Source organism: Camelus bactrianus, chromosome 16 (assembly GCF_048773025.1).
Source record: "Camelus bactrianus isolate YW-2024 breed Bactrian camel chromosome 16, ASM4877302v1, whole genome shotgun sequence".
Lineage (NCBI taxonomy): Eukaryota > Metazoa > Chordata > Mammalia > Artiodactyla > Camelidae > Camelus > Camelus bactrianus.
This window is the reverse complement of record NC_133554.1, coordinates 44,981,649-44,999,966: the sequence shown is the minus strand read 5'-3', so window position 1 is coordinate 44,999,966 and position 18,318 is coordinate 44,981,649. Positions and strand designations below refer to the sequence as shown.

Below are 18,318 nucleotides of genomic sequence, written 5' to 3'. Positions count from 1 at the left end.
TGCCTGCAGCTCCAGACCAGCAGCGAGCCGGCGGGAAAGTCGCTCTTGGAGGTCAGTTCCACTTGCCCTGGGAATCTCTGCTGCCTCCTTGGACCCTGCTGCCAGGGCTCTTTGTGTGCATGACCTCTAGTCCACGCAACAATCCTGTAAGGTTGCAGTTCTTATGACCAGATCACAGATGAGAAAACCAGGGCTCAGAAAGGCAAAACAACCTGCCCAATATCACTCAACAGTGTTTGTCAAAAGGGCGCCACATTCTCCACTTGTCCCAGAATGAGGACTTCAGACTGCCCAATACAGTGGGCCTGGGGCCACAATCTACCCAGGCACGGCATCTTGAAACCACATCTATGTAGCGCTCTCCACAAGACTGAGGAAAATGCCACTGCTTGAGAAATGGGGAATGGAAGGCTGATGGAGAGTATTGATTTTTCTTAGGATCAGTTTAAGGCTACAGGCAGGGGACTTTCTAGATACTGAGGGCCAACCCACCTACTTCCCCACTTGGCAAATGGCTTATCTCAGCTGCCCGCTCAGGGGGAAAAGAGGTGTGACACCCTAGAGCCTCCTAGAACCACTGATGGGGCCTGGGCTGCTGCCGCTGTGGCCTCTGCAGGACCCACATACAGGGCTTTCTGAAGGCAGAGACCTGGGCTCAGTGTCCCCGTCTGTGCAATGGGCAGGCTAGACCAATAGTCCTCTGTGCTCTGCTCGGTGTTTATTAGTGTTCTGAAACTCTTGAGTTCCCTTTAGCCTTCTCTCAGAATGGCCAGAGCTTTGTCCTGTTTGACAGTGGGGACACTGTTGCCTCTGGCCAGAGTGGACATCAGAGGAAGGTGGCACTGTAGTTTTCAAACACTCCTTCCACCTGTTATACCCCAGTGAGCTTGGGAGTTCTCTCTTATTCACTGACTTTCCTCCCATCATTTTGCAAAGCGGTGAACTGCCCAAGTGATGACACCATCTCCTTGCACTATGATGCCCTCGTGTCGTGGCTCTCTGATGGCATTTCATACTTTCATGGCCAAGTACTAGATTCAGACCAGCACTTACATCTACTAGCTTGCTTGAAACTCAAAAATTCTGCTGGGATCCCGTCATCACCACTGCTGTACAGATGTGAGGACAGTGGGCTTCCAGCTGGGGAGTGGTGAAGTTGGGACCAGCTTTGTTCTCTTTCCACTCCCCACACTGCTTTTATTCAGATGCCAAGAAAAAGGGCACCTCCTGCTGTCTTCCTGGACTCTGTCCCTGCCAGGACATAACTTGAGCTACACAGAGGTGCTTCCCAGATGGGCTGAGTTGCCGCTCCACCAGAGCTCTCCCCAGCACATCAGGCCCCGCCAAGCTGCAGAGAGGCCACACTCCGCCCCCGGCCCTGCCAGCATAGATGTGCACCCCCCACTCTGAGGTTCCCTGTGTGGAATTGCATCACCAGTGAGGTACTCTCCCCGACACAGCCCCAGCTAGCGATGACCCAGGCAGGCAAGTCTTGCAATGAACCCAGCACTGTCTCTAGTGTTCTCTGATCCTCACGGCACCTCTGGAGAGGATGACCCACAAGGAGACAGGTGTGTGAAGACTGTCCTATTTGAGTTACATGGGTGGTAATGGTGAAAGCTGGACCGGGGCTCGGAACTGATAAACCAAGCTCCTTCCCAGGTCAGAAAAAAGGAAGAAAGAGCACTCTGGCCTTAGAAACCCTCCAGGACTAGGACCACCCCATGCCAAGCTTGACCTATCCTGGGGACCTATAGACCTGAGGGCCAGGCAACAGTGTCTCCCACGCAGGTCACCTCTGAGTAGCTTGGGAACATAATCCACCAGCCTTTGATCCCTTGATTACTCACCACCGTCACTCTGAACTTGACTCCTTCCTCCTCCCCATCACCATCCATAAACTCGGTGAGAGTGCGCCCCGCTCCACCCAGGCTTCAGATCTGTCAGGATATGGGCTTTACACCGCTTCCCCCACCCACCTCCTTGAGAGTGGTAGGAGTTATGCTTGTGCAAAAACCTGCCCTCTCAGTTCAAGGTGGATGCAAAATGACGCTGCCCCAGGGGTACAGGAGACTTTTTGGCCTGCTATTTCAAGTGTTTTAACCCCCTCATTTTACAGTAAGAAACCTGAGGCCCAGAGAAGTGAAAGAACAACAAGTTCAGAGCAAAGTTGGAACCAGAAGTCAGGTGTCCTAGCTTCCAACCCCACAGTGTCCCTCCTCTGGCCCCACAGATGCTCACTAATGACAGCTAGAAGCCTTGTGAAAAACTGACCTGGCTTCCAGTTTACTAACTTGTATACGAATTTTAATCAATTGCTTGCAGCCTCGTCCGCATACACTCAGATATTATCTGTGCTTTGTGTCATCCAACAAGACACTGCCCAAGGACCCACTGAAGCTTGGGAAATCCTGGCTTCCTACCTTGGTGGTGGAAACTTGTGTGTCCTGGATCGCTCAGACATAGGATGAGGTCGTCAAGAAGAGGAGATGGGCAAACCCAGTTCCCTGCACCAAGGCCCCCAGCCTCCCCACCCGGCCGCCCTACCTGGCTCCCTACTTGCAGGTGTGCACGTCGTAGATGCGGATGCACTCCTGGCAGCTCACATAGCAGCACCAGTGGAAGATGCAGTGGCATTTCTCCTTGCGCTTCTCCGTCCTTGTGTTGTGGCCGCGGCCGCAGCAGAGCAGGTCACAGCCATCGATGCCGTGGGAGGTGACATTGCAAGTCCGGTCCCTGGTGCCAAAGGAGCCCGTCTCGGGGTTGGGCTCGCAAAAGTTGGGGGAGTTCTCGTAGTAGACCAGGTCCCGCTCCGTGGGTGGCTTGAAGAGCGCGTACTTGGCACGGAGGGTCTCCACCCAGCCGCGGGACTCCCGGTGCTTCTCCACCACCATCTCTGAGGCGCTGTCGTACTTGTCCTTGAGGAAGTCACCGATGGCGCGGAAGTCGGGCTGGGCCCACCAGCAGGTCTTGACCTCGCAGCTGCCTGACAGTCCATGGCACTTGCACTTGAGGTGCATGTGGTCCAGGATGGTCTGGGAATAGGAGCAGCAGCTGGTCCCCAGACCCACCCCACCTGGGAGCCTCCCACTCTGCCCCCACCCACTCCCATCCCTGGAGCCTTCTCTATTCCTACCCTAGGCCAGGATGAGAACCAACTGGGGACTGAGGCTTGGACCTAAACAATGGTGATCATTGTTTCCCTCCCCTTCACACCCTAAGCACTGGCAGAAATCACATCCATTTCTCAAAGCCCTGGAAATAAGGATTGTAATTCCTGTTTAACAAATGGGGAAACTGAGGCTGGGAGCTTAAGTGACTTTCCCTAGGTGAAAGAAACAATCATAGGAAGGGATGGGCGCTGAATTCAAAGCCAGGTCCACAAGTCTCACAGCCCTACACAGGAAGCTGAAGTGCACAGGATGGGCTGGTGGGTACCTGCTCCATGGGGCACCACACTCCTAGGCTGACGCATCCCTGGGGTGGATTTCAGGTGGGGACCCGGAACAGTCCAAGGAGAAATGAGAAGGAAAGACAGCAGGGAGCCCAGAATGCACAAGGGCCACCGGGAGGGGCAGGGCAGGGGCAGGGTCCGGGTGAGGGCGGCCGCAGCTCACCGTGCGGCCAGCCTCGTTGTTGTGCTTGTTCATAGCCGAGCGGGCATCCGGCCTGTTCTCGCGTGCGTCGGCAAACTCCCGAGACACGAGCACCCCGAAGTCGGCGTCCTCACTGCAGCCGCCCCACTTCCAGCCCTCTCCAGGCGGCCCCTTATGATGCGAATCACAGCCACAGATGGTGGAGGTGCCCTCGGCACAGGAGCGTGTGACAGCAAAGGCCACCCCGGCTGAGGCGATGGCATGCACAAAGGCTGATTCGCGGGTGGCTGTGGGGAGGACGTGGGCAGGCACTGCTCAGGCCGGGTCCTGAGATGCAGCCACTCTGCCTCAACTTCCTCAGCTGAGAAGAAGGGCTCACCAGCCCCAAGGGAAAAGGAAGGAACCAAGATGCCTTTCCCTCTTTTTTCTGGCCCAGCCCCTAGTGGGCTTCCCCACTTTACAGATGAGTAAACTGAGGCCCAGGGCTGCTGGTTAACCCAGGGCTTTAACACCAGCAGACCAGAGCCTGTTAGAAATGGGGGTAGAAATGACAGCTCTGGCAGGTTGCTTAAGAGATAATGTGGCCCTGAGCTGTCATGACCCAGGCCCCCCTGCCCTCCACCTTCCCAACTGGAGACCCTGGGAGGGGCCTGGGCCCTCCTACTCCTGAGAGCGCCTGAGGTCTGTGGGGAGGGAGGTCTGGGAACCTACAGCCTAAACCTACCCAACTCCACCCATGCTCTACCTGGATGCACTTGGGCAGACTCTTTCCTTTTCTGAGCCTCAGTTACCCTCTTCATAAAATGGGTACAATCTCCCTCTGCCACCAGAGTTCCTGACCAAGAGGGCTGTGGTCAGCATCTCAGCCTCCCCTTTCCCATCCTCCTGTCCTCCACCCAGACAAAGCCAAGGTTTTGGACTGGGAAGGCCAGGCCCCTCCGGGGAGGATGGAGGGACACGGGGCACTACACTTACTTCTGCCCCAGGGTTCAACAAAGGAAAACAAGAGATTCTCACGTGTGTCCTCAGCCTCATTATAATGATGACCACCTCTGGGTATGCACCAGATTCTGCCCTTCATGTGCTTTGTCCCATTTAATCCTCTTGCCTCAACGAGGCAGAAAGTCTTATTACAGGCCCATTCTGCAGATTCAGACATTGACGACTAGGGAGGCAAAGGCCTGAAAGACCTGCAGTCCAACCATCTCTCTCCTTACAAGTGAGGAACCCAAAGCAGGGAGGTGACCTGCCCAAGGCCACGCAGGTTGCAAAGCACCGGCCTGGCCTAGATGCCTCCTTTCCAGGGCTGTGGCTCTGGTCCTGAGCGCAGAGGGAGATGGCAGCCCGGCAGACGAGGGAGCCTGGTAACCCCTCGTAGCCATTGCTGCCTCTTTAGAACCCCCAGGGTCCTCGTGGGCCACCTGCAGACGAGGGCCCCGTCTCCCTTCCCGGGCTGGCTGGAGGAGAGTGGGAGCAGACCCGGCCAGGGCCCTGGACCCGTGCAGCCAGGGCCGACTGCCACAGGGGCGGCCGAGGCCTGAGGCGCTGCGACCGGGCTCCGAACCCGGCCCGGGCTCCGAACCCGGCCCGGGCTGCCCACCCATCAGCGCCCGGGGGCGGGGGCGCCGAGGGCGAGTGCCTCGTTTCCGGCCAGCCCGCGGCCTCTCGCGGCTGGAGACGACGGCGCCCGGGCCGGGGCCGCGCTCGGTTCCCAGCCCCGGGGACGCGGGGGCGGCGGGGGCGGCGGGGGCGGCGGGGGCGGGGCGGGGATTAGCCTGGGAGCGGCGCTGACAGCCCCGCTGTGCCGGTCCCCGTCCGGCGGGGCCCGCTGGGCCGCTCAATCCGCCTTTGTTCGCTCGGTGTCACACCGCATTACCCGCATAATGCGGCCGCCGGGCCCGGGCCGCCGGGCCGGCCGCCACCGCGTAGCAACGGGCGGCTCCCGCGGCCGGGCCGCGCCCCCGGCCCCGGCGCCGGCCGCGAAATCCCCATTGAAGCGGCGCCCCCCGCCCCCGCGCCGCGCCGAATGGCCAGAGGGCGTGTGAATGGCGCGGTGGCCGCAGCGGGCGCGGGCCGGGCCGCGCGGTGGGGGGCGGCCCTCGGGCCCCTTTCAAGCCGCCTAAGCCCCTCTGGCCGCCCGCCCCCTCCCCGCCCCGCTCGGGGACCGCGATCTCGGACCGCCCGCGCCCTGCCGTCCCGGCCTCTCTCCTTCCGGCCGCCGACCCCCGAGCCCCCCGTGCCCAGGTGCAGCCCCGCCCCGGCGGGCCAGCCCTGGGGAGTCGGTCCCCGGCGTCATCCCCACGGAGGATGCGCTCCCCAGAACAGACTGCCTTCCTGCTACCCTGGGTCTCGAAGTGGTGGGCAGAGATCACCCCTGGAGGCCCACACAGCGGGGAGGGGGCGTGGGGGGGGGCACTCGCCAGAGGCGGAGCGCGAGTGCACGGGGGGGCTCTTCCCACAGGCCGCTTAGCTTCCTTCAAATTCCCAGTGTCTGTGACATCTTACCCACCTCCCCCAGCTCAAAACTGCCCGCTTGAAATTTAGAGATGAAAGCAAGTCACAGAACCTACAACGATTATTTAAAACGTTAAACACAGACGTGAAGGGATAATAAGTTCAGAGACCTAGTTTTCACAGGCTACTGTCCTGCGCAGGGAAGAGCAATCAGAAGGTGAGTCTTGCTTTGGGGAGCGCGTCTAGACGCCAGGCTGTTTGATTAAGCGCTACCTGGCCCGAGGTGGGGCACCGGAAGGCGGTGAGACTGACACACCAGCAAGATCAGGTTTGAAATGCAAACCGCCGCCACTTGGCCCCAATTAGAGGCCAACCCTTTTATGTAAACAAGGAATAATTAGCTTTGGTAATAGAAGCGTAAACAGAATCATCATCCATTGATTCGCTAATTGCCCTTCTGTCCCATGACAATAGCCTATAGGTCAGACTTACACCCCACGCACCTGAGGCGCAAGTAAAGGGGGACTGCCCTCTAAAATCGGGGGTTGGCGTCCCCCTACTTATTCCCCCGGCACTCCCTTCTCAACCCTTCCCTAGGTCCGGCTGACGCTCAGATTTTCTTTGTAGCTGTAAATGCAGCTCTTTTAAAAGTAGGAAAAGCAGGGCTCACCTATTTGGGTGCCAAAGCCCTGATGATGGCCTGAAGGGTTCAAGCTGCTGCAGAAAAGGAATGGCAGCTCCTAGGAGCTAGGATCATTACATTCCTAGACACTGTAATTGCTCAAAGAGTTGCCCATCTTCAGCCCAGAACTCGCCAGCCCCAAAGTCCCCTTCTTGGAAGCAGTTGCCCCCCTCATCCTCCCAGTGCCTTCATGTTCCAGAGACAAGTTATGTGAACCCCACTCATGTGAGGCACAGTAGTGAGACTCTCAGGTTGCAAGATGGCTTGAGAGTTACCCAGAGGCCAGTACACCCTCTAACCCCACTACAATCCATGGGCATGCCCAGCTTGCATGCGGACCAGCAGAAACTTCACATGGAAGCACCTGGGGGCAATGCAATGCCACCAGCACTGGGCAGCTTCCTCAGCTCCAGAATTTTCTATATGAGAGGGACCTAAGGGTGGCAATGCTCTCACCCCTCTCCCCCAGCTAGATTTGCATACCATTTAACATGGCATTGGGGGAAAACATCACAAAAGTTCACATCAAAGCCTGGGGCCACCCACTGTGCCAGCCAGGATGGCAGGAAGGTGGCAGCCTTCTAGCCTGCCCTCAGATCTTAGATGCTCAAGGCCACCCAGCCCCCAGCAGCACCTGGGGAAGGTGTGGCAGCAGGGGTGAAGCCCAGGTCACTGCAGAGAGGGACCTGGCCCACTTTCTCTGGAGGCTGCAGGTTGTGACCAGCTTTACTGCCCTCTCCTGGGGGGCCTGGGGTCAGAGCTGAGGCACCCTGATGTGGAGGAGTGACATCCCCCAACCCAGCCCCTCTGCCCGCTCCCACCCAGCCCCGAAATAGTACCTTTGTCGAGGACGGGCCCGAAGATGGCCAGGCTGTCGTCAATGGTGGTGCAGTTCCAGCGGCGGCCTCGGAACTGGTGCTGGCACTCCTGGATGCCCAGCTTCACACCCTCAGCCACACTGGGCATGATTTCGATGTAATTGCGGCAGAAGCGCAGTTGCTTGGGGACCAGGCCTGGGATGGAGCCACAGAGCAGGGGCTGTGAGCCCAGGGACGTGTACTGCTGGCCCAGGGCCAGGGACCTGCGGGCAGACAGAAGGCAGTGGCACTGCAAGCACAAAGCACATGGCCCACTGTGGATATCATTTCTTCCTTGTGAGCACTCAGGGTAAGCAGAGCCACAGAGAGCCTGGAGCCTGAACCCTGAACCCATGGCCCTGAGAAACCTGGCACTTGAATGGGCTGCCTTTGACCTTGGGAGTACATTTCCACTAAAGGGCAGAATTCTGATCCAGACAATCAGCCCTCTGCTCTGGGCATTTTTACTGTGCAGACGCCTGGGGACCAATAGAAACCTCCCAGGGGCACACGTGTGGGAAATGCAACACTACGAAAAGAACCCTAAATGGAAAGATGGTATTAGGGGCCTTCCCATTTCCCTGATGGGCATTAAAGCGGTCAGGCTGGGAGTTTATGTTTCTAGGGCCACATGGAGACTTCCAATGATATATCAGAAGGAAAACAAATCTACAGAGATGAAAATGGCAGGAGCTGGCTTGATCCCCCCTCACATCTCAGAAAAAGCAGAGAAGCCTCAGTCCTAGCAGGGAGCTTGCACACATATGTGTGTGTCTGCACATAAACATACATGCACATACACACAGGCCACCCCCGGCCATGCTCCTCATCCTCTTCCCTGGGAAGATGCCTGACCAGCCCAGAGCCTCCCAGTGTTTCCCCAGGTCCTCTGTCCTTTGCCCACCAGCGGCCTCTGTCACCATCTTTGCAGCAACCTTAAAGTTTCTGGAGCTCCATCTCTTTTCTCACCAAAGATTGGAGCTTGGCTTTGCGTCAAGAAAGTTAGCTCAGAGTCAGAAGGGAGAAGACCTTAGATCAACTTCCCCCGCCCAACACCATGTGACCTTTGTCAAATCACCTCACTCTTCTGTCTCTCATTTTTTCAATCAATATTCTATCAACCTCTCAGGTTTTATAGTCAACAGAGGAAAGAGGAGGAGGAACGAGAGTTTAGAACACTATACAACCAGGGTGCTCTTTTTCCACTCTCCCCCGCAGCACAGGAATAGCAGAAATGACATTTTGTGGGAGAAGCTGACAAAATGATCCAAGGGTCTCAGTAGACCTCAAGGCCATTTGTGATCAGCCCTGTGATCACGGACAATGTGAACTGGAAGAAGGTGGGCATCAGGGCCCATCTCCTCTCTTTATCTATACAGCACTGACCAAGGCTCTGGTCTGGCAGTGACCTCCATCAAGTCCCCCATGCAAAGTGATGGCAGAAGCCTTGGGAAGAAGGTCCAGGAGACCCCAGGGGCATATCAGGGAAAAGCACACAAAAGCTTTCTGGACCAGACACAAGGATGATCCCAACATCTGCCATTTAATAGCTCTTACTATGTGCTCATGGTGAGCACATGGAGGGCTGTGGTGCCCTCCACCGTGGGCCAGCTCTGGGCTCCCCTGTCAGAGGGAGAAGTTTGGACCCTCATTTTTTCCACTGGGGAGGGATTGGGGAACCAGGTCTGGGGGTTTGGATGGTGGCGTTTATCAGACATTTCCAGATCTTGAGCACTGAGCGCTTTCAAAGAGAAGGAAGGGGCAACCTGCAGGTCTGACTTACCCCTAACGGCTAATGACTAAATTCCTCCATGCCTGGCACTGGGCTGGGCCTCTTCCTTGGGTTTGCCTCAATTAATCCTTGTAATGACCCTATGACACAGGAGGATGATTCTAGCAGCCCTGTTTCCAGGTGCTTATCCTTACAGGTTGAGTAACCAGCCCAGGCCACAGAGCTAGTAAGGAGTTGCTCCTTGGAACCTGGCCATCTGACTACAGAGCGCACGGGGCAAACCAGTACCACCTGCCTTCTGGGCAGTGCCTGCCTGGGCCCCGAGGGATAGGAGTGACTGCAGGCCTGGCTCATCTGCACCCTGGGCCTAAAGACTGAACCTGAGTGATAGAGCTGGTTGGCCCAGAGCCCTCACGGGCACATGAACACACAGCAAGTAACAGGGCCTTGCAGGCTGCCTTCTCCTGCTCCTGCCCTGTTTACAGTTATAAACTGATAATCATCATAATGGTGACAATCAAATACCGATGGTTTATTATGTGCTGGGCCAGTTCTGAGTGTTCATGTCTCCTACCTTATGGAAACCTCATAGCAAGTCTGTGAGGTATGAACTTCATTATCATTGTCATCATCCCATTTTATAGATAGGAAACTGAGGCCGGGGAGCTGGGAAACTGCCCAAGTCTACAGGACTGTACAGTGTCAAAGCTGAGCCTCCCTCCCAGCTCAGGCTGCCATCCAGCACACTCTTAACCAGCACGCCCAGCCCTGCCCTGCAGCTGCCCCAGCAGCGCTGCAATCACTTAGGAGGGAGACCCTGCCAGGGTTCAGTGCAGATGACTCAGCATCAGGCCACCCTGAGACGGATGGCTGAGGAGTGAGGCCCACCCTGGGAAGAAGGCCAGACCTGTCCCACTCCCTCCTCTCATATTTGGGACCCACAGCCCTCTATGCAGACAGCTGGAGAGGGGAACTGAGCCAGGCAGAGGCCGCTGCCCCCCATACCCCCACCTGGGTCTGGTTCTGAGTGTGGGGCCTTGAGGGTCCCTCCTAAAGGAACATAGTGATTCTTTGCCCCCTCTTCATACCCTGGCCTGGTCCCTGACTATCCCAGAGCAGCATGGAGGGACCCGGCACCCACTGCCCAGCCTCAGTGTCCCCCTCCTTTGGTCAGAGCCCTCCTCAGTCTCCCCACCACAGGTGCCTCCAACCACACCTGTCCCTGGAGGTATGGACTGGCCCAGCAGTGCCCATACTCTCCTTCAGCCTGGCCTCCAGGCCCCACTGCAAACTCTAAGCCGGGCAGACCTATCTCATGATCACCTCTGGCACCAGGGCCTGAGGGCCCCTGGGAACATTTCCGTTACCCTTCCCTGAATCCCCTGTTCCTATTCTCCTTCCTCACTCTCTCCTGGCCTTTGCCCTATACCTGCTGGCATCTCTGCAGGCCCAGGCACTGTAGAGCTAAGCTGGACCAGAATAAAAACCTACTAGAGGTGACTTTAGAGAGCACAAAGCCCATTACACGGATGAAAAAGCAGAGGCCCACAACAGAAACAGCTTGCCCATGGCCACACAGCCAGATCTACAGAGCCAGGTGAGGCCGGCTGGCTCTTCATTTCCACTTGGTGAGGCTACTCCTCATCCCAGCCTCCACGGGGCTCCCTGTCCCTGATTTCACCAATCCCCCCACCCGAGTGGGCTCCAGGCAGGCCTGCCCAGCGCAGCAGAATGCCTGGGCTCTGGTCTCTGGCTGGCAGGGTTTGGTCGGCTGCAAAGGCCAGAGCTGCTCCCCAAACATCTCCCAGTAGGGAGATGCCACGGTCCCCTGTGCTCCCTTGCAGGACACCAGGCCCTGACAGCGAGTCCTTCCTCCTGCACAGCTGCGATCTCTCCTCTGACCCAAGCATTTCCTCCTCTCTCTGCAGTCACATTCAACACTGGCAATCATAACGACAAGCACTTACTTAGCACTTATATATCAGGCACTGCACAAATGTTATGTCATTTAATCCTCAACAAGAGTTCTGTTGAGGTGGGTGCTGTCATCTGTGTTTTACAGATAAGGAAACTGAGGCAGAGAACTTCAGCAACTTACACAAGAAAGTGGCTGAACCAGAATCAAACCATAGCTTTGTCTGACTCCAAAAGAGTGATACCCTCTAGAACAGCTCCCAGCCTCAGAGATGAGTTCTTTCCACCAAAGCCTGTGTCCTTCTTGCTGTGCAACCGGGAGCCAGGCTGCCTGTGTTCAAATCCAGCTCTGCTGTTTCCTACCTGCTGATTTCAAGCACTTACTTAACCTCTCATGTCCCAGTTTCTCCATCTGTAAAACAGACATCATGGGAGGGATAAAGAAAGAGCTCCTGACACACAGGAAGCCCTTAAGTCATGATGGCTGTGGTGGTCCCCATGTGTCTAGGGGCTGTCCCCAGCACTTCATCCCCTGCCATGTCATCGACCTCATTCCTTGGCCCTCCCCATCCCTGACCTGACAGAACACATGAGAATTTTCAGATCCCCTTCCTATCCATCCCTGGGAAGGATGCCTTGGGTCAGAGCAAAGCCGGCCCCTTTCCCAGCAGCTCTGTCCTAACCAGGGTGGCTGAACAGATGTCAGTGATCTGGCCAAGTGTTAAAGGTAATAACCCAAGGGCAAGGGCATAAGGACATTTCCAGGATGCTCCATTCAAGGGTTTCAGCTCAGATCTAGACATCCTACTGGTAATTAGCAAGGGTCCCTGGGGATGGAGGTTTAGCTGTACAGGCTGGTGTTGGGGCTAACGAGGCTGTGGCTGTGGGGTTGATTTCTGCAGGATAGCTGCCCTCCCCCAAACGTGCCCTGCCACCCTGACCCTGAGCCTCCTTACCCACACATGCTCATATCTGAAATTCCACCACCACAGATGCATTAACTTGACTCACAACTCCTTGTCCCCATTACTGAAGTGTATAGTCCCCTGACAGAGGTCACACCGTGAGCCTCATTGTCTTCCGAAGTGTGAGTGGCCTTGAGTTATTTGTCCAGTCTGCTGGACGACTAGCAGCCCAGCTGGTTCACTCCTCCGTGTCTCTGCACAGGCCAAGCCCTCCACCCAGAGTGCCTCTCCACTGCCTAAGCTCCCAGCAAACATCTCACCCATCCTTCAACCTCCGATTCTTGGGTTGCCTCCATTTTAAAGATTTTGTGGGCCCCTAGACAGGAGTAACCTCTCTATCTGTGTTTTTCCTCTGCCTTATTCAAACCTTCTTATCTCAAAGGGCTAGGAACTAATTTGTTTCCAATTTCATCTGGCTGTGCTAGTGTGAGTTCCCTGAGGATGGAGGCTGTGTCTCCTCCCATCCTCCCTCAACACCTCCCACTATACCAAGCAGACAGACAGACAGACACAGACACACACACACACACACACTCATGAGCACACTCGGCTGACCACAGGGCCAGGCACGTGTGAGGTACTCTCTGATTCTCCAAGGAAGGAATAAAAAAACAACTCCTTCCCTGAAAGGCCAGTCTCACCTCCTCCATCTTGCAGCCCCTTAGCCCTGCTCCCCAGGCCTCCAGGCATCCGGAGGTTCCACCTACACACAGGACAAGACTCCTTGGTTCCGCTGAGGAAGTTCCTACGTTTAGGACCTGAGACAATGGCTGGGCTCCCAAGGGAGGTAGGGACCCGCCTGGCACCGGCAGCTGGTGAGGGGGAGGGAGAAGGGCAAAGCCAGGCCTTCCCAGCTGGGCAGAGGTTATTTATACCCAACTCCTGGCCCTGCCTGACCCCAGGATCCTGCCACCCTCCCCTAAGGACAGCTCATCCTCCACCCCAACCACCCACCGGGCAGCTGGGCTGAGGACAGACACCGGCAGCCAGGCAGATGGGCAGCAGGTGCCAGCAAGCCACAGGCTGCTCGTGGGACCTCCACGATGACCCCTCAGGATGAAATCCCCCCTCCAAACAGGCCGGGCTGAAATACTGTGCACCGTCTCATCAGACTCCCACCCCCACCAAGACATTCACCTCTACTCGCAGCCCCTTCTGTCTCCAGAGGGCTGGAGGTGGGCCTGCTTGATGAGTACAGGGCAGAGATGGAACTTTTCACCGAAGGATTCAGGTCAGCCTCAATGCTGAGTTGACTTACCCACACAATATGTAGTGAGATGCCTACAAGGGTTCCATGCAGCGCGTTCTGTTTGGTGACAGTAGCTTTGTGGACCCACAGACTCTGCCACCCACCTCGCAACGACCTGCCCCACAACCAGCTGACTGCAGGCTGACTGCGTGTTACGGGAAGGGAAGGAGACCAACCATGCTGTCTCCACCCCTCTCCCCTTAATGAGCCCCGCACCCAACCAGACCGCCTCCCCTGCACTCAAATTTTCTACATTTTTAACCCTGGACTCTCCCAATGTTATAGGATTTTAGAGATTGGAGGGGCCTCAGGAGTCATCTAGCTTAGGGTGTTTCTTATTTTTTAGCCATTTTTTCCAAATATACATCCTCCCCCCTGCCCCCTGTATATAAAACAGATAAAAAGGGGGACTTCCTCAAAAAGCTAAACACAGAATCACCACATGGCCCAGCAATTCCACTCCTGGGGATAGACCGGGAGAACTGAAAGCAGGAACTCAACCGGATCCCTGTACAGAAGGCTTCATGGCGGCGCTGTTCACAACAGCCAAAAGGTGGAAATAACCTGAGTGTCCGTCAGCAGATGAATGGATAACAAAATGCGGTCTATCCTTAAAACGGAATATATTCAGCCACAAAAAGGAATGACCCTTGAAACAGGCTACAACGTGGATGAAACTTGACAACATCATATACTAAGTGAAACAAGCCAGACACAGACGGACAGATAAAGTATAATTTCAGTTATATGAGGTACCAAGAATAGACAAACTCACACCGACAGAAAAGAGATCAGAGGTAGCCAGGAGGCTGGGAGGGAGAGGTGAAGTTATAGCTTAGTAGGTATAGAGTTTCTGTTTGGGATGGTGAAAAATTCTGGAAACAGATAGTGGTGATGATTGGACAACATTGCAAACTTACTTGATACCACTGAAATGTACACTTAAAAATAGTTACGTTAGTGAGGGGAATAAGGCAGGGGCCCAGAGCCCCCACCCCAACCCACAGCCCCTCTGCAGAATGCAATCCAAGAATCACTGGTCTAGTGTAATCCCTTCCTCCTCTAGATGGGAACACTGAGGCCTGGAGAGGGTCTGTTATTTCCCCAGGTCACAAAGCCATGTGTGGGTGGGGCTGTGGAAGATGGATCCAAGGGTGCGGCCCAGGGAAAGGCTGTAGCGTCCCCACCTCCTCCCTCCGGTCTTGGGGTGAGCTCCATGGCCAAGCCTCCCCTAGTCATGCCCTTCTTGGAGTCATGGTCCCCTTGCCCTCATCTTTTTCCATAACAAGGCCCAAGTATCTCTGCTAGCCCCAGACAGGGCACCTTAAGATTCTGACCCAAAGAACCGGTGTCTCTTAAATTGACTCACATTGGTTCTGAGAGGGAGGGAGAGAGATAGAAAGGGGGAGAAGTCAGAGCCACCTCCCTTGTCCTCATTTGTCTCTCTCCTGCAGTGACCATCATGTTTCTGGAAACCCTATAAGAGCCCAATGCTTGGTGCTCCACCTGCTGGCTCCTGGACAGTACTGGACAGATACCCTTCCTGTTCCTGGGTCCAGAGGGGCCCCACTCTGGCCTAGGGCAAGATGGAAAATTCCAGGAGGGGAATGTCTTGAAAATGTGCAGAAAGTAAAAATCTAAGCATTGGCCTTGGAACTCAAGACCACTACCTTTCTACTTAGCTCAGGAGGCCACTCAGGGGTGGTGTACATCATGAGGAGAGGCTGACAAGTTCAGGAGCACACGCACTCAGAGGGGCAGGGGCAGTGTCTGGTGGGCCCTGGTGCACCCAACTCCTGGAACTTCCAAAGAGCTTAAACCCAAGTGGCAAGGGCCACTAACCCTGGTGCTTAGGCAGGAAGCTTGTAACAAAACAAGAGGAGGGACCTCGGTCATGATTCACAAGCCATCGCTTTTCTTCTCCTATCCACTCATCCCCTCTAGAGCACGTGTGGGCCCCATGGGTGCTGAGCACAGCTCTGTGCCCTTCCAACCCAACCTGGAACCCGTCTCAGTGCAAGTCAAGGGGGGGGGGTTGCTTCTGAGTCCAAAGGGCTCACATGGTCCCATGGTCCACAGAGCAGGCCTAGATGCCCCAGCGGATGCCTTTCATCAAGATCTCTCTGGACTTTTCCCATCAGCAGCTGGCTCATTCACTCAGCAGGCAGAGATGGGCCGTCCGGTTCTCCCGTGTCTCCAGCAATGCTAGGGGGCTGCCCTTGTTTATACATAGGAAGGGAAGGGTGAGGGTAGAAAGGTCCATGCCCTGAGCTGGGACCCAGGCCCAGGAGTCAATGAGGGAGCAACTGCGAGAGCTTGTGAGCCGGTGAGGGCAGTTCCCCAACACCACAGGGAGGCCTCCTGCTGGGCTTCCCATCTTGACTCAATCCCAGCCATCCAGCCTGGGGCCCCTGAGGGCAATAGATAAGTAAAGTGAATGGAGGTGCCGGCCCTTGGAAGAGCAGGTCAAATTCATTCCCTGTCTATTCACTCAACACACATTTAAGTGATGACTGAATCCGGCAGAGCGCCAAGCACTGGGAACAGGGAGATGAATTAAGCCACACCCAAGGGGCGCCCAGACCAGGAGGCATCTGTCAATTACAGGCCAACAAGCATTTCTCTAGCACCTACTAGGCCTGGGTGCTGTGTGTCCCACGAATGAGTGAGAGGGTCCCCAGGCACCTGTAGCTTACAACCCAAGTAACCATCCTGTCAGAGAGCAAGGGTATCCTGGAAGAGAGAGACGAGCAGGTGCCAGTCAGTGGGGACCAGGGTGCGACGGAGGAGCAGGCATGGCAGGGAATAGCCCCAGATAAGAGGTGGGAGAGGGAACAGCAGCGGGTCTGCCCTAGCTGGAGTCTAGGGACCTCACAAAGGAGCAGAGGAGGGAAAGGGGGACCTGAGTACCAAGCTTTATTCTGGTGACCTGGGCAGCCACTGAAGTTTACTGAGCTGGGCTTTGGAATATTGACGTTAGACACTAACTGCAGAGCAGGGCCAGAGGGTGGGCACTGGAGACCAAAGGCTGGGAAAGGAGTCAGGATACCAGGGTGAGTTCATGAGAAGGAGAGCTGCAGACCTGTCTGCACCTTACAATCCCTCGAGGGCAGGTTTCACGGGTCTGGGGTGAGCCTATCTGAGGCCGGGGCCAAGCACCTCCAATCTAGGTTAGCGGGGCTGGTGGATCTCAGGACAGTGGCCTTGGGAGTAGAGAGGAAGCAGTGAGTAAGGGTGGGTCACAGGGAAACAACGGGAAGGAGGAAAGGATGACCAAGATTTTGAGCCAGGACAACCAGAAAGATGGAGATGCTGTCAACCAAGAAAGAGAATGTAAGAGGTGAAGCAGTTTTGGGAAAAAAGAGGAGGTTTGTGGGGCTGCTGAGACCTGCAGGCACCCATGTCCAGACAGTGCAGGAGGCGCAGAGCTGAAGCCCAAGAGCAAGACAGAGGCTAGATGTTCAGATTTGGGAGTCTGTCCAGGAGCTGGTAGCTGAATGACACTTGAGGCCTCGTCTCCCAGGGGGCACAGAAAAGGGTAAGACAATGAGGGAGCCTCCTGGTGGGGATGTTGGATGCCATGTGCAGAGGGAGGAAGGGCACCAGAGTAGGTAGAACTTCAGGGTAAGAGGTGGGAAGGGCTTTCCTGAAACTCTGCAGCAGGCAGTTTGGTGAGGCCTGGCTCAGCTAACACTGACACCAAGCTCCCGGGTCTGTCTTGCTCCTGGTGCTCCTGCTCTGGGCCCCATGGCGGCGCACAGCCAACACACTGGACAGGGTCACCACACCCTTACTTTCCTCTTTTCTTTCCCTCTTCCACTTTCATCATGGGTGAGAGCTCTGGATGCATCCTAAACCTTCATCCACAGCCACATCCTTCTATGAGGAGGCCCCTTTCTGTGCTCAAGGTGGGACCTCCCAGCCTCACCCCCATCTGGGAGCTTATTCCTCTCACCCTGGGACCCAGGGTCTGGGCCTCTCCTTCAGGTTGTCTTGGCTGAAATCTAGGCCTTTGGACTTTGATCAGCCCTTCCTGGATCTGTCACCCTGTTCTATGTGACTAAGGTCACCATGAGTGTAGCAGGAACAAGAAGGTGGGAGCCTGGTGTGAATGGAGGGAATTGGGGGAGGGGAGGGTATTCCAGACCAGTGGTCTCCATTGCTGTGGGTGACACAACCCACACATTGCCCTTAAAAATGAAACCAAAATAAAAAGTAATTCCCTCCCATTGGCAGCAGCCCCTGAGGACTGGCCATGGATGGGAGCCAGTTTGGGGGTGTCTCTGCACCTTTTCCTCCCTCCCTAAACTCTCCAACACAATTTGGGAACCTCCTGGCCAAGTGGCCACTTCTACATTCTGTGAGTGGCTCTGACAACTTCCCTCTGCTCCCCAACTTCTAGAAGTCACCTTTCAGGACCAATTGGGCATCTCAGACTACCTGAGAGCCCAGAGGGGCCACAGCTCTGGGAGGAAGAGAAGACTGTGGACGGACACTCAAAGCCAAGGGTCTTTCCCAGTCAGAGGGGCAAGGAGCTGGCCCTGCGCTGCTCTACCCGGGAGCCTTGTGGGTTGTTACTTTGGGGAGAAGAGGGGAGGGGAAGGGAAGAAAGGGGTAGGGAGGGCGGGGCAGCGCCTCGGCTGGAATGTTACAGCTTCTGTTCTCCAAAGCAGCTCCCAGAGCGCCTGGCCTGAGGCTCCTGGCTGATCTGATAAGATGTGACAAGGCGGCTTGAAAAATGTTGAAACCTGTAAAATGTTTAAACCTGTTTTTTGTTGTGTTGTGAGCATGAGGTTCCCCCCCCCTCAATTTCATAGAAAAGTAGAGTTAATCAGAGTGAAGAAGGGGAGGGAGAAAGGGATCACCCAC

At 55.8% G+C, this 18,318-nt stretch overlaps 1 protein-coding gene across 2 annotated transcripts in view; it reads right to left on the bottom strand.

Moving 5' to 3' along the window:
* The window catches only part of WNT3 (Wnt family member 3), a 46,756-nt gene that overhangs the window by 3,110 nt on the left and 25,328 nt on the right, over positions 1 to 18,318 (bottom strand). The window contains exons 2-4 of one of the 2 annotated variants that reach the window (XM_045518963.2): positions 7,572 to 7,813; positions 3,618 to 3,883; positions 2,560 to 3,035 (exon numbers count right to left, since the gene is read on the bottom strand). In XM_045518963.2, coding sequence (XP_045374919.1) covers positions 2,560 to 3,035; positions 3,618 to 3,883; positions 7,572 to 7,813 — 984 coding nt within the window. Of the gene's footprint in view, positions 1 to 2,547; positions 3,036 to 3,617; positions 3,884 to 7,571; positions 7,814 to 18,318 lie in introns of both variants that reach the window. The other variant, XM_010958167.3, reaches the window with a different exon arrangement.